This window comes from Brugia malayi (assembly GCF_000002995.4).
Source record: "Brugia malayi strain FR3 genome assembly, contig: Bm_v4_ChrX_scaffold_001, whole genome shotgun sequence".
Classification (NCBI taxonomy): Eukaryota; Metazoa; Nematoda; class Chromadorea; order Rhabditida; family Onchocercidae; genus Brugia; species Brugia malayi.
This window is the reverse complement of record NW_025062479.1, coordinates 3562789-3579164: the sequence shown is the minus strand read 5'-3', so window position 1 is coordinate 3579164 and position 16376 is coordinate 3562789. Positions and strand designations below refer to the sequence as shown.

Sequence of the window (16376 nt, the reverse complement as noted above, 5' to 3'; positions counted from 1 at the left end):
TAACGAATCCATATGCAACTATTTAGTCATTTATAACTTATTTTCTTCATTGAACTCTACTAAGTGTTTCTAAAATACATACTACGTATCACAAATCACTAATCAAGCATTTGTTCAAAGATTAACGAGTATTAGAAATATACTAATCCAAACATTGTTGCTATGAACTAGTCCTGCGTAAGTCGATATAAATGATGTGTTACGAAAGATTCAGCTGTTAAGCGTTTAACTGATTCGTTACTTCTATTGAAGCATATTGTTTTACAATTCCAAAATATTAATTATTACTATTCTTACTGTAATTTTCACGCTAATTTTTATATTGACCACTGTTGTGCTTTTATATTTGTTGATATTGCTGAATAAAAAATCTCTACAGTTTATTGGTTTGCAATTCTAAAATATGGTCAGAATGAGTTTTAGTTTCCTTTCTAAAACTCGTTGATTCGAATTCGATACACCCAGTTGATTCATTGTTGAAGTGAAACTCATTCTGGTGATTTGTTCTAGAATTCTCCATTTATTGTCTCTTCATATCGTTTCCATGCTTCATTTAAACTCTAATAAGCACAGTGTTTCTTTTTTTTTCAGCTACTTCCGTTTGTTTTATTCATGCAAAAAGTTGTAAAACTTCACAAATTAAACAGAGGAGAATGATTACCAGTGTTGCAATAAATCTTTTATTTCTTCTATTTGTCAAAATCACTTTCCACATAATTTAATTTGAAGGGTTTTTTTTTTTTTTTTTTTTTTCTAAAACTGATTCATAGGACAGTTTTTCTTGAAGTGGTTGAATAAGTTTGAGACAAGTGGGCGTTACACTGAGAAGGAACTTGATTGGTACACTAATGGCAGATCATTTAAGTGAACACTACAGCAGTACTTTTAGCAAATATATATGGCTTTAGCTAAATGTGTTGGTTCTATCTTACTGATTCCCTTAGGGCCTATGAAACGCACTATGATGAGAAAGAGCCAAAGAAGAAGTTGTTGGCACTAGGCATTATACATAGGCACATATATAGTCGTCGTCGTCATCATCATCATCAGTTGGTTTGGCACAATGCGGGACAGCACTGCCCACTAAATGACCATTTGCAATTGAACTCGACATGCTATTTGCATTCAAGCCTATTTTGTCAATATGCTCCTATTCGGTTTAGATCATTCGGTCTTTTTCTGTCACGCTCTGTCCCATTGCGTTTGTCATCGAAAGATTTCCTAGTATTCCTATCCATTCCTTACTTCCTCATTTAATCATGCTGCATGCCTTAAGATACCCTTCCGTTTTCCACAGCATATATATAATTAATCAATTAATATTTCTGCTTAAATTGTTTATATATATAATGGAAAAAATACTTAAATTACATAAACTTGGCGTAAGCGTTCATTTGTATTATTACTTAAACCAAAAAATTACTTCACAGTATTTATTTTTTTTTTTCCTTTTAATTTACTTCTATTTTTATAATTACTAGATTTTTTTTTATTTCAGAAAATTTAGTGAAAAATCATTCTATGTGCTTGCTGAAAATGCATTGCTGTTGTTTCGTCCGTATAGCATTTTTTCACCTTAACAGTTTGGAATATCTTACATGACTTAATTATTATTTATACCAGAATCAATATTTAGTAAGTTACTGCTGATCAAAAAACAACATTTAGTACTCTTTCTGGTATTATTTTTACTTATTTTTGGACAAACAAGTGCTAAAATAGTGGTAAAATCTGATCATTAAAACCGCATCGATTATTGAGAAGTGAAATTCTGACTTTGATTATAGCACGTATAAAAGGATAAGCAGAGAGTAGAATGTTAAGGGTGGGACACCTTAATCCACTACTAAATTGATTTTTTTTTATTCTTGTTAACTCATCACTAAATGCTGAGCAAACGAAAAGAAATCCTTTCATCCGCAAAAAAACTGCTAATATAAATATTTTTTATTCGAAATGATTTAGACACATTTCGTTGTTGAGATTTCCTTTTTTTGTTAAAATTCTGTTACACACACTGTGGAATGCTACCAAAGTATCAGCCTTATAACTTAATTGCGATTGTTCTGACACTGCTGTAGTGACTTAGAGTTGTGGTATTTATGTTGCGGTGACCGACTGAAATAAAGTCCGTCCCGTTATTATCAATATCATCATTAACAATAATGAATTCCAGCATTGATAAGAGTTTTGAATTTTCTTTTAAGTAAGTAATATATATAAATCCTTCAAACGAAAATTTACTTCTACCACACTTCTAAGGAAACTACTTTTAGGGAATAACTAAGAGCATTTTTGCAATTTTTCAACAGCCTAGTAATACAATACCGATGTATATGCTTTTCCAATACTAATATGAACCACAATTTGTCTCCAAGCGACGCTTTAAATACGAGCTATTGTGTGGCAAATCCTTAATACACCTAACGATGTTTGCCCCAGAAGCTGCTCATCTTATTTAACTGTAGCAAAATTTATGGCTAATGATTGCTTCAATCTTTAACTCTCAGTGTAATAGACACTTATTGCCATTGCGACCAACAATTCGAACACTTCGGCTGATGAAGATTCTTTAAATGTGAAAAAAAAAAATATATGAGCTGAAGGCAAGGAGCGTGTATACAGAAGTCGATCGATATATATATTGTTCAGGCTTATACGAACAAGAAAATGTCCCAAAATGTTCTTTTTATTTTTGTTTTCTGCTATATGTTTTTCGTCATGTTGTTTGGGTATACAGTAATCGCTTTCCATTTTCATCTGATTATAAACCAGAGGTAGGAAGAATTTTTCCCTTCCACCGATATTACGGCTCAGTTTTCACCGATCCTTTCTAAAGAAAGTGGAAAGCATCATTGCTGAAGTTAGTCTTTTTCCTGATATCAATTGATGTCTTAAGAAATATGCCTTTTGATAAAAGTTTTCCAACAAAAATATGATATAACACTTTTGGAACTCAACCATAGTAGGAGGATATCCTGGATCCTTTTTTTATGTTAGTGTAAGGACAAGGGTATGAAAGATAACACTTTTTTAACTGTTGCATAATCTTTCAAAATTCCATGTATGCATCTTTTGTAATCTTAGCCATCTCGATGGAAGCAATAAGGTGTGGAAGCTGAGTAATGCACTTTTCAATTCAGGACAATAATTTGGTTTCAGGAAATGTTTCTTTTTGCTTCTGGAAAGTCTTCTAAAGAATCAATTCATGCTGGTATCTTTATGTCTCACTAATTTCTGGGAATTTTTTAGTGAGTTTATTGTATTTTTGTTTTTCATTCCTTCATTTTCAACTTATTCCCCTTGATTCTAATTTGTTCTTTATTATCAGAAGCATTTTCTTGGAAAAAGAAATTGGTTTGTCGACTTTTTCGGAATGAAAACTGCTCAAGTATTAGGCCAAAGGTCAGCGAAAAGAACTACACAATTTTGTTTTCAAGAAAATGATTATCAGCTATTGATGAAAGCGGAGAGATGATGACTGGATAGCGCGACATCCTCCATATTCTCCTAAGTTTTGCATGCTTTTCTGGCAAAACACAAAGAGACAAAAAGCTTAGGCTGCATTGAGCTAAATTTGTCTTCTAATTCTCATTCTAATTCATCAGCTCATCTTTGTTCTTTTTCTTCTCTTTATAGGAAGGAATAGTTTCAAAATCTTGAATGTTGAAGCTTCTCTTATTCTTTGTTTTGTCGTTCCTTAATGAGTGAAGTGACACAATTACATAGTGTCACTTTTCTCACAAACATTCAGTGCTTCCTTTTTCTGTAAATGATAACTTCACTTAATGGTTCTCTAGATGGATGAAGATTTGAGGTAATTGGGTGTCATCGCTAAATTATCAATTTTAAATCCTATGAAATATGGAGAAAAAAATTTATGTCACCGAATACGGTAAAAGCACTCATCTAGGTTTAGTGGTTGCTCACAACTTTGGATTGAGAGTTGCCAACTGATTACTTTTTCTTTCTCTCCATGTTGGAGCTTTGATATTGCTTTCCGCTTTTATTTTTGTTTTTTATCATCAAAGAATGACAAAGATGCTATAAGGTGGATTAAAGTTGTAGCATCAGTTTTGCTATTGTATTAAAATGCTCGTAAAAGTAAATGATTTTCGTGAAGTCATTTAACGAAATTGATAAGATGAAGTGCAACAGTTAATGCAAAACATTTTTCGTCTCCTTTCATTTTATGCGTTTCTGATGCCACTATTCTTTGGATATACCACGTTTTTTATATTGTTCGCCACTAACATTTGTGAAATCACTGATGGCAAAAAGAAAAATAGTGAAATTTTATCCGCGAGTGGAATAAAACACCGTGGATGTAACCGCGCTATACCAGATGGCAGGCAATGAATTACAATTTCTCAAAATATAAACAATCTTCATCGAGAGTGACTTTGACCCAATTAAAACAATAGCCATTACAGCAACGTCAGTTATGAGTCAGCTCAGCCGATAAAGATCGTGGTTAGAAAAAAGTAGAAGTGATAAGAACGTGCATGTATATTGTATGTTTCACTTGTATCTGTTATGTCATCAGAAAGAATGAATCCAACAATTTCAGGAACAATATTTAGCTCAACTACGCATGCATATTAAATGATCACAACAAATGTAACTGTTCCATATGCAAAAACAGCACTTCGGTTCTAATTTTTGGTTCTTTTCAACAGTTTCTACTACTGCTACAATGTAACTATCCACGGATGTCATCCTCGCAACAACATACTGCCTTGGATCGCAAAGATTACCTCAATTGTACTGGTATTATCTGTTTTTTCGACTAATTAATATGGGCATCAAGTGATTTGGAAAAATTTTTATAAAAATTTACTGAATCATTGACAAACGGCATGCTAACGTTTTAGAATTCTGCTGAATAGTTGTACTTCACGGAAGATTTATACATAAAGGTATAAGGAAATCATAAAATTCCGAGATTTTGATAACTACCTTTTTTCCGAATTACAAGATCCGGAATAAATAATAATAGCTACTGAGCATCGTACATTTACACTTTCGTTTGGTTTGTATTTCAGCACGAACCTGTACTACGAGCCACAACACACAACACCAATCTACACAAGCTGCTCATACCTTGCCGGGCGTAGACAGCCCAAGTGTTGTTCACGGTGGTAAAGCCTCGTTGGGGTCAATCATACGGGGCACCAAGGGACACCTATCCAGTATATTTGGTAGTGTCACACAGGTTAGTCATCTTCATTTATTCCAGCTTCTGAATATTCATCCAAGCATTATCTTGAGATCCTTCTTTCAAGCATCGTGTTCTCACAGCAATAATTGAGTTATTAGATAATGTATAACTCTGTGAAATGTTCAGAAGCTATCAATTCGATGCAGAATGCAAGCATAAATGCTGTGATGTTCCCAACTGTGTAATCTTCCAAGCATTCTTCATCTGATCCGGTCACTCTATTATACCAAACCTACAACTTCCACCAATCCGATCATAAAGCAATTTTCTGCACGGGGGGTGCATTATTAGCACCTCACGGCATTGCCTTTTATTTGTTGGTCGACAGTACGTCAACACCACAAGTGGATGTACTTAAGGGAGGGTACGTACCGAGTACAGGGAGTACGCAGTATTGAGAGATAATGCGTAATGTTAGGTGGGGAAAGGTCCTCGTGCGGGCTACCACTCGTACAGCCAACATTTCTCAACTAAACATTGATTTGCGACACATAAATCGTAGGACAGGAACAGACAGGTGGAAACAGGCAGAGAGAGGAAGGGAGAGATAAGATAGTTGATATACGCATGCAAAGTGTCGATCGATATCACGAATGGTTTTACTTGGGGGGTTCTTCTGTGGAGTGGGTTTGTTAGCGATATGATATGGTATATCATATCATGTTGTGATATGTAATATGGTGTGGTTGATATGCTGATGAGATGGAAGTGGAACATGCGTGGAATAGAGCGGGAAATGTGGACCAGTGAAGGACCGCTTGAACTGTTGTTACTCTGTATATTGTGCGTGTAAGCCGCCAGAAGATATTTTAGTGTAAACTTAGAAGTATGATCTAGTGGACATTTTTTTTCGAAGAGTCTATTAAAGAGGACAGAAGGGAATGTAAGGAGAGGGAAAGGAGGGAGAAAATGAGGAGTAAAGAATTAGAGACAGGACGGATAAAAGGAAATAGTGGACAGACGTGGTTGGTGTCTGTCTTGGCGACGATGGCAGAAAGAACAGTGGTAGTACGCTTTAGAGCAAGTCTTAACTGGTACCGATGTTTGTGGGTCCTGACTGGAATTGGTCATTCTTCCTTTATGTTTTTGTATCAAAATTTTCCCGGATCTTACCTGACACTTCTTTATCCCTAAGAATCGACTTCCTACATATCAGATATTTGCAGTTGAAATTTATGGCTTTTCACTAAATGATCTCTGCAAGAATTTAGTGTTCTAAAGAACCAACATAGTCCTGATTGTGGCGACGCTTGCTATAGTGGCTAATAGCCAACATCGACATCCACAGAATCAAATGGAGTATGTGATGTACACTATAGTACTATCTCGAAATATATGCAGTCTGTTCGTAGTTCCTGACAGGTACACCTCAGGATCACATGCTTACTTGGCTTCAGAATATTTGTCATTGAGATTGAGTAATATAGATGGTTCTTGACTCATTCATGTTTATTGTTCATCAGAATTGTCTGTAACGTCGTCCCATTGTGATCATAGTTGCTATGAAATGTAGACATTGGCCTAACGTCTTCTTTCAATGGAGACTGCTATCTAGATTATGGAAGTGTTCTTCCAGATTCCAGGTGACCTTTTCGTGTTTCAACTTCCTGAACCTTACTAATTGATTTTAATGAATAGTCACAGCTAGTACATGCAGGTACTTACTGCCGGAATTTGATTTTTGGATTATCTTGCTTATTACCCTGATCATAAGTCATTGCGTACACGAGCTGTTCCATTGAGACGTACAATGTAGGAAAAAAGTGATTTTGATACTACTTCAGTTTAGCTTATATATATATATATGTATATCTTCCTGATCCTTGCACACTAGCAGTTTATACATTGTGAAGTTGTGGTAAATGGAATATGCATTATCTGCTTGAATGTGAATTTTTTCCATTTAGAAATATTTAACATTACTTCCTGTAGTTTTAATTTGTTTAGAATTGGACAAATGTAATAAATACTTGTTCGTCACTATCTTTGGATATCTGAAAATAATAAAAATTGTTAAAAGTAGGTATTTGCTGACGTGTACGAACTCTGTGAGCTATCTTAAATGGGATCTTCTGGATAAGCATTCATTCATTTAGACAGCTAACTATTTAGACACTTTCCGTCTTTTGTGCAGCAGTGCATTAGTTCATTATTTTGAATCGGTTTAGTGGTATGATTGCACAAATGCTGAGTGACATTAATATGTTCTCGAATCACAGTAATGTCAATTCTATTCTGATATTATTATATTATATTATTATTATTATTATTATTATTATTATTATCTGATATATTATTATTATTATTATTATTATTATTATTATTATTATTATTATTATTCTGAATCGAAAGTCCCCAAAATTGATTAAAAAAGTAGCAGTTCTGGAGTTTAATGGTCGGACGTGTTCGCTGTACCAGCGTATTCATGGGATGATCAAGCAGTTCCGACAGCTATAAAAAAATTTCTTGGAACAGCCTTACATCTCACACCTAAAAAGAAGAATACGAAAGTATTGGTCATTAAATGTCCGTGATAGTAACCTCAATTTCTAATTGTTGCGTATTATTTTTTAATTGCAAACAGATTTATACTTGCATTATTCCGAAACAGTTAGTTGTACTGCTATTAATCTTAAAATGAAGAAAAAAGAAAAGTCTAATATCCCAATTTCTGGGTTGCTCAAGAAATTGAGATATCGGAATTCGTTAAACATTTTCATCGCTAATCTGTTGATAGTGAAATGTCTTGTAGAACGAGGTTACTTCGTCTCAAACTACGTTCTTTGAATTTGCTACTTTTAGAAATCAATAGCAAAAGTTTATTCACAATGATTAATGCTTTAGCAAACCTTATTTTAATCCAGAATTGCAATCCTTGTCTGATTCGGTTTTCTCAAACTGTTTTTCTTTTTTTCTTTTAAGAAAAAAAGTTTTTTTTTTCCCCTTCTTATTTGCTTTTCTGTGTTCTTTTGGTGAGTGATTCCAGATTTGCTGGTTTGGTTTTCCAGGATGGTCAAGACGAAATATCAGATGGATATCAATATATTTTTGACGAAATGGTGTACTGTCCATCTGTTTTGTTTGCCGATATTTCATTGTAAAGTGAATTTACAATGACTGTGGACAGACAGCTCCTTTGTCTTATTCCATATTACCTGAAAAGTGCCTCTAAGTGCACCCGAGGAAGACGATGAGTTGAGAAAGTGCTGAATGAGAGCAGTATGCCCCTCCTCCCCGCTTCTCAGTGTAGCGATACCGGTCGGTTGGTTGGTTGGTCGGTCGCTCCCCTGCGGCTCTTTCTCTCATTGCTGTGCTGCTACAGTCCTACTGACTGGATTTTGTTGCTTGGTGGTAGTGAGTAGGTGTGTTTATGCTACAATGGAGGAATTCCCGGGGCATTCAGCATTTGCAGTTTCATTTCTTAGGTTGCAAGTGAAAATACGTTGGTATCATTTAAATCGTAATGAGAGAGCACTAGTCGTATCCACGTTAGTAGGCAGTCACTATCATTCTCCTCCTGCAGATTCTGTCGGGGTCCAACTACTGTGAAATAATAACCTGGTGATATAACCATGGTTTGGTTAATCCGTATAATGCATCCGGAAAAAGTGGGTTGAACTATGGCGCAAATGCAACAAATATAGCGCATACATTTTTGGTTTTCATCAAATCCAAAAGTAAAATTACTTTTCTCTCTTTCTCTTTCTCTTTTTTGAATCCACCATAACATTATATTAGTAAATGGACATGAGACACATTATCTGTCGAATTCGCCATAAGATAAATTTTGTCTTCATGTCTTCCAAATCTCCCGATATTGATTTATTAATATAATCTTCATTTCATTCATTTGGGTATGTTAGTCTTTCGAAGGTACCATTTGTTAAACAGTTCTTTTTATCACATTCTTAATTTAGGTTGCTAATAATTCGGCTATTCTGGAACACTGGGAAATACTTTTTAGTTTAGTTTAAGAAAGTTGAATATCCTTTTTCGATATTCTTAAGCGAAAAGCGTTGGGAAATTCTTTCGCAAAAAGGAAGTGCAGATGGCGGCATGGAAAAATGACATAAGGAAATGCATCCGATTTTCGTAAATGACTGAAAATCTGAAATTTTGATTTTAGTATAGATGATAAGGTAAAGAATTTCTCCAGCCGTTTTACTCTTTTGTTCTTTTAAGGTCTCTGTGCATAATATGATCGCACTTCTTGAATGCCGTTATTATTCTTCTGAGGTGTGGAATGCTATAATTGATGTGTACATGATTCTTTGTTTGCAGTGGCTGGGAAGTTCAAATTCAGGAGGTCGTGACGACTACGAGACAGAAGCGATTTTGCTCGATAGCTGCGCAAGCGTTTTGCAGCCGTCTTATCTTGAAGGGTTGGCTATTTTTAAAATTACCTATTGTTAGTGTGAAAATTTTTAGAGACTAGGTTTTTTTTTTTTTTTTTTTTTAATATAAATATGACTGAAAGTCAAGTGAGATGCAGAAATATCAACTCCAATCACAATGTATAATTTTCAGTGTCATAAATTCTTTATATTAATACTGCTTTCTTTGTCTCTTTCTCATCTTCCCCTGCCTTCGCAAAATCTGCTTGGCCACAATCAGAAACGACTATCATTGTTGCTACTTCTGGAAATATCTTTCAAGACTGACTAGGAACGAATTTGTCTCTCATAGGTATTTTATCTCATAAGCCAGACCAGATATTGATATCCACTTTTTTCGAGTTGAGAATAACAAAAACGAAGATTTGCTAAGTTATTTATATACTGTCCGTAGCACTTGCTTTGTTTTTTGGTAAGCAAAATGAGTTTGCAAGTACATTGTGGGACCATTACTTGAGGACAAGTTTCGATAAGACTCTCTGGCAGAGAGCGAACAGCCTTTTAGACTATAAAGAAAATTGGACCACATGGAATTGCGGTTAGTTTTCACGATAATTCCCATTTGTTTTACTGCTGCCGGTTGCTCAGTCTCCATGTAACCCTCCGTTACGAATCGCTTTTGTGCGTCGGAACTTCTGAAACAGGAAATTCTACTTCCACTGCGAATCCTTTGAGGAATGATTTTTTTCTGTCTTTTGGTTTTATTTTACTCTGCTGCTTGTTCTGATTTCCTTTTGGCAATTGCATTTGAAACAGTAAATCCCCTTTGTGACTTGAAAAGAAATGCAATTTTGAGTAGAATAAAAATGAAGGAAGATAAGAAACATCTCATAACGTAGTTGTGATTCAATTTTTTTTTTTAAAAGAAGGACAGTGGAGATACGTGACTTTCTCGATTCCTAATAAAATCTAAACTGTACTGAATTCCAGCGTTTATCCAGCTTCCATGGCTTCCACTTCCACTGCTTCCGAATTTTACAACGTTGACATTAATGACACCCGTTTGTGTGTTTTGAAGCGCTATCAGAATTTAAGGATTATCGGATCTGGTGCACAAGGCGTAGTATGGTAAGTGAGCAAATTTGGAATCGTATAAGATTAAAAATCATAATCATTTGATATTTAGGGCGTAGCATTTTATTAGATATGACTATTTGAGATTTAGGAGTTTAGTTGTTTGTATCAGAAAATCATTTGTTGGGAAGTCAATTATATATACGAAGTAGTTTCAGGTAAATTCTAGAGAGAATTAACAATACATTTCCTTCTCGTAATCGTTTTACAGTACCTTCCCCAAGGCCTTAAATACTTAGATACATGAATGCTAGATAAATAATTAGATAATCAGATACACAAACATAAAATACTTAAATAGTGATTATGGAAGTTATGGAAATTATAGAAATTTATGGAGAATTTATGGAAAGATGATTATAGAAATGAAGTTAACGAAGGCACGAAAATTCTCATTTGTTTTTAAATTATCTAATTTTGCTTACTGGAAATTTCTTGCTTTTTTCTTTCGGATTCTAAATTAGAGAAAAGAAACGGATAATGTTTTGTTTATTATCAAAAGTTATTTTTGATCTTTTTTTCTCTGAAATTTCTCTGATTTCAATAAATAAAAAATTATAGTGCTGCACATGATACTCTTCGTGATGAGCAAGTCGCTATTAAGAAGCTAAGTCGTCCGTTCCAAAATGTGACGCATGCTAAACGTGCTTACAGAGAGTTTAAATTGATGAATCTTGTTAACCATAAAAATGTTAGTTCGTCTTTAATTAGTTCACTTTTTTTCCTCACACAGGTTCCTGGATTAAGTGCAAGAGTTCATATGTTTTTTTATTAACATTAAGTTTCTGAACAGGTCTTATTGTTAATCGAATTCGTCTTACATATCTCGTTTTTTAAAAATGCGCTAGGTTACTAATGACCATATTTTTCTGAAGTCGTTTGTAAACTTTCCACTTTCATTTGTCTTTTTTCCCAAAAAATTAAGTTTTTCCTTTTCACAGATAATTGGATTGTTGAATGCGTTTACACCTCAGAAAACACTTGATGAATTTTCCGATTTGTACATAGTAATGGAACTTATGGATGCTAATTTATGTCAAGTAATACAAATGGATTTGGATCATGAAAGGATGTCCTATTTGTTATATCAAATGTTATGTGGTATCAGACACTTGCATGCTGCGGGTATCATACATCGGGTTATTTTTCTTCACATTAACCTTTCATTAGAGATTTTATCGAAAATTGCAAAAGGCAACGTTTCAGGTGCAACAAAATATTTCTTTCAAAAAAAGATTTAGTGATTTGAAAGATGGATAGATGGATAGATTACGCTTTCAGTGTGCAGTTATGATTGAAAAGATTTTCTTGCTGATATTAGCATCCTTCGTACGAAGCCCAATAGATATTTATACTAGTTCACTACTATGGCTAATTGTTTTTAATGAAAACCTGTTTAGGATCTCAAACCGAGCAACATTGTTGTTAAAAGTGATTGTAGTTTGAAAATATTGGATTTTGGTTTAGCACGAAGTGCCGGTGATTCATTTATGATGACGCCATATGTTGTAACACGTTACTATCGTGCACCTGAAGTTATATTAGGAATGGGGTACAAAGATAATGGTATGTTTTTGCACTGTAATTCATTTAGGAATTATGTAGTAATTTGGAGGTAAGGACTAAAATTTTTTTTGATGTTTAGGATATGAAGAAAAGGGTAAGAAATTTTTATTTATACAGTATCCTCTGTCTTTTGCTGACCACTCCTCAAATGAAAACGTGATACGACGGCGTTGTTTATGTATGCCTAACACTTTGTTTGTAGTTAGATAAGTTATTAACCTGTTTTGGCAAGAAGCTGGATATGCTGCAGTTGAAATGGACAAAATGGTTTCTAGTTGAAACAAAACTAAAGGTAGATCACAACACTCAAAGTCGTGTAGTGTGGACTGGGAATTTCTAAGTTTTTTTTCACAAAACGCAGTTGTGTTTATTGTTGGATACTATCAGTCAGTTTTATCCTTATTCTGAAACTCTGCTTGTTTTGCTGAAAGGGAAAATATTTTGATCGGAGATTAAATCGAGATAGTTCCAATGCATGAAGAGACATATGTTAGGAAGCAGTTGCGTCAATTGTTTATGTTATAAAATAATATGCATGGCTTCGTAGTTTGTTTTTTTTCGAAGATATACCGGATTGCTGCATAAATTTACGACATATTTTTACCGTATTTCTGCAACTATCGTTTATTACATAAGCATAATTTCATCCATTATCCAACGTCCAAAGGTCTAAAGATTTTTCGATTTGATTCATTCAAAATTTCCAATAGTGGTATTGAGTTGAAAAAAAATGACTTAACTAACATTTTTTTTCTAGATTCATATCATCTGCAAAGTTGTCTGGTACATTTTAGTACCTGCCTTTGCTCTTGAAAGCAATATTAGCAGCAAGTTTCAAGAGAAGTTTGCTTTGTTTAACTGTACCGTACTACAGTTCCTTGAACTTAGGTGATATTTTGAGTGACTGTAGATGGTCATTATCCTTAGTCAGTTTCATCATTTAGAAACATGAATGTGACAAAATCATCCAAGCCAGTAACCCAAATGACACCACGAAACCTCGCTGCATATTTAGTTATTAGCATTTATTTTTCTACGGCTTTACTCTTCAGTTCCAAAATAATTGGTTTTTCTTCCGCTTCTTTTCTTTTCATTACTTCTTCATTAGAAGAAAATCTATGTTATTATCATCTTCTGCAAAATTTGCTAAAAATTCTGGATTTAGTTCGGTACTGATATTTTCTTGACTTAAAATAATTTGGAATAAATTAAATCAAACTGTTTTTAGACCTTTAGACATAAAAAAGTGAACGCAGCACTAATAGGTATTGTAAACACACGGTTTGTAATTTTTGCTTAGAAAAAAATCCTGAAAAAAATGTGGGTTTATGCATGAATTCAAATTTTACTGGCAACAATTATCCGACATACGATGGAAATTTGCGTGCCGTCATGCAATGCAGTATATGTGCTGTGTTGCTATGCAGTGTGCGTTCATTAATTTGAGTTTAAAAAAATCCGCAAAATGTAGTTCTTGCGTTACACTGCGATGAGCTTGATCGGGAAGAAGACCAATAGTAATGACATACCAACAACATACAGAGCCGACAGACACACTTCAATTTCATTAATTTCAAAAGCAAACTGCATGTGGAAATTAAAAGGCTTTAAGAAAATAGTGATGTGAGCGTACTTGGCTGATCTGTTGCTTAACTATTGTTAGCTAAATGATGTGTGCCCCTGGCAGACATTGTTTTGGCACTAGTTGCAGTTGATGTTTGGTCAACGGGCTGTATATTTGGCGAAATGATTCGTGGTAGTGTATTGTTTCCGGGCAATGATCATATTGACCAATGGACCAAAATTGTTGAGCAGCTTGGTACTCCTTCACTGATGTTCATGCGTCGCTTGCAGTCAACTGTCCGAAATTATGTGGAAAATCGTCCCCATTTCCCTGGTTTTCCATTCGATAAGCTGTTCCCGGATGAATTATTTCCAGCTCTCAGCAGTTCTGATTCACGACTTACTGGTATGCTTATTATTTTATTGTGTATCATATGTTTTAGTTGATATATGGTCGATTGGTTGTATTTTTGGTGAACTCATTCGTGGCCGAGTTCTTTTTCCTGGTACGGATCATATTGATCAGTGGTCAAAAATTATTGAGCAGCTGGGAACACCGGGACGCGATTTTATGCAGAAGTTGCAAGCAACTGTGAGGAGCTATGTGGAAAATCGTCCTAGGCATCCCGGTCTTCCATTTGAGATTCTCTTTAGTGATAACATATTCCCAAAGCCGGCAACCAACAACGCACTTTGTCGTAAGTTTCAAAACTACTGCTCAAGCAGAAAAAGGTTTCTAGGAACCCTCTCAACTCGAGCTGTAGTTGTAAGAACTGGAGCAATAAATGTATGGTCTAGGGAAAACAAGAGAAGAGTTCTGAAATTTTTTTGTTATGTTGCAAATCTGTCAGGTATGTTTAGAACGAAGTATGAAGAAATAGTCGTTGTGTATTTCATTTCTTACAACAGTAACCAGCTAACCGCGTCATCCTTCGCCGATCTCTTTAAAAAAAAAAAAAAGATTCTGTAGGAATTAGAACTTATTGAAATATGAGGCAAAAGTTTAACACTTGAGGTATACCCTTTTTATCAAGATGGACACCTGATAATCTGAAATTTGCTACCTAGTTCTTTCACACTTCTTATTCCTATTTAAATATCATAATATTTGACTTAGTGGCCATCTTTATTTTGTTCTTTTAGCAGCACAAGCACGCGATTTGCTGTCAAAAATGTTGGTGATTGATCCGGAAAAGCGCATATCAGTGGATGAGGCTCTGAAACATCCGTATGTTTATGTATGGTTTGACGAAGCTGAAGTTTACGCTCCACCACCGGAACAGTACAATCACAGTATTGACTCGAGAGATCATACAGTTGAACAGTGGAAGGGTAAGATGTTAGGATTTTTAAACATTACTGTTTTTTTTTTTTTTTTTTTTTTTTTTTTTTTTTGTATGTACTTAGTTAAATTATTGGAATCGTGATTTTATTTGATCGACATTTACCATTAATTTAAGATAACTAATGGAAATGAAAAAAAAAAAAAAAAGGCATATGGAATTTATTTGAAAAGAAGAGTGAAGAATATTAATATTTTATAAGCACTATTGCATATTCTTACAGACAGTTGTTGTAGTGGTAGCTCTAAGTTTTTGTCTTTCCTGTTTATGAATACTCTCTGTAAGCTTCATCAAAAACTAGTGCTTTCGAATATTAACAATCCATTATATACATTATAGTTTCAGTTTTATGACTTAACTCTATATATGAAAATTAATTAAAGTGGAAGCGAATGCATAACATTTACAACTTTAGATGCATATCTGTTGTGGAATTCATATAAGGGCATCTTTCTAGTCTTCGTCCCATCTACTGTTCATTACAACTTTGGTAGTATTTTATACGAAAAAAGTGCTAAAGTATTATTTTTTTAAGAACTAATATTCAAAGAAATCATGCAGTACGAGCAAACTCATGACGAATATGGAGTAAAGAAATCGTTGAATTGTACATCGGGTGCTGTACCGTCGTCTTCATCATCATTTCAGAACAATGAACATGGTGATTGCTCAACAACCGGAAATACTTTGGTTACAAATGGCTTGTAACATTTGTGGTTTTCTATTCATTTTCTTTCTTTTTATTCTAGTCACTTTATCACTCTTTACCTTAAATAGGAGATATTGATGCCATAGTTGTTAGGTAGCTTTATGATGGAAAATCTTTGTGTAGGGGTGCTTAATAGATAGGATTCGTGAGCATTTGAGACAAAATGTAGCAGGTATTTTCTTTTAAAACATCTGTTGTAAAGCCTATCTATTGGTTTTATACTAGCTTTATGTGGGTTTATAGAAAATAAATAATGTTTATTAGAAATTTGTTCCAGTTAAAATACTTGCACATTATTAACTGCTCTTTTATACTTGGATAATCGATACAACAGCTTGCTGAAGGCTCTCTAAATACTGATATTGCGATATGTTTATCATGCAAATACGTTCAAATATAGGGCATGGTCCACGAAAATAGTTTTAAATTTTCGTAAAAATCGAAAAAAAATTTTTCTGTGGAATTGCTTCAAAAAGTTGCGGTTTTTTTTTCTTTTTTTGAAATAA

The 16376-nt window shown here is 34.2% G+C and overlaps 1 protein-coding gene across 5 annotated transcripts; it reads left to right on the top strand.

Moving 5' to 3' along the window:
- Nucleotides 1–4712: 4712 nt before the first annotated feature.
- Nucleotides 4713–15869, top strand: Bma-jnk-1 (Uncharacterized protein; the record flags this gene model as incomplete). Of its 5 annotated transcripts, none has more annotated exons than XM_043073488.1 (10): nt 4713–4764; nt 5046–5215; nt 9503–9603; nt 10546–10683; nt 11251–11380; nt 11631–11828; nt 12090–12255; nt 14262–14516; nt 14962–15150; nt 15697–15869. In XM_043073488.1, 10 exons carry the CDS (start codon nt 4713–4715, stop codon nt 15867–15869), a joined length of 1572 nt encoding a protein of 523 aa, XP_042929422.1. The 5 variants fall into 5 exon arrangements, with proteins under 5 accessions (XP_042929422.1, XP_042929423.1, XP_042929424.1 ...); XM_043073489.1 differs by lacking the exon at nt 14262–14516 and adding an exon at nt 13967–14224; XM_043073490.1 differs by lacking the exons at nt 4713–4764; nt 5046–5215 and having other exon boundaries at nt 9419–9603.
- Nucleotides 15870–16376: the final 507 nt, after the last annotated feature.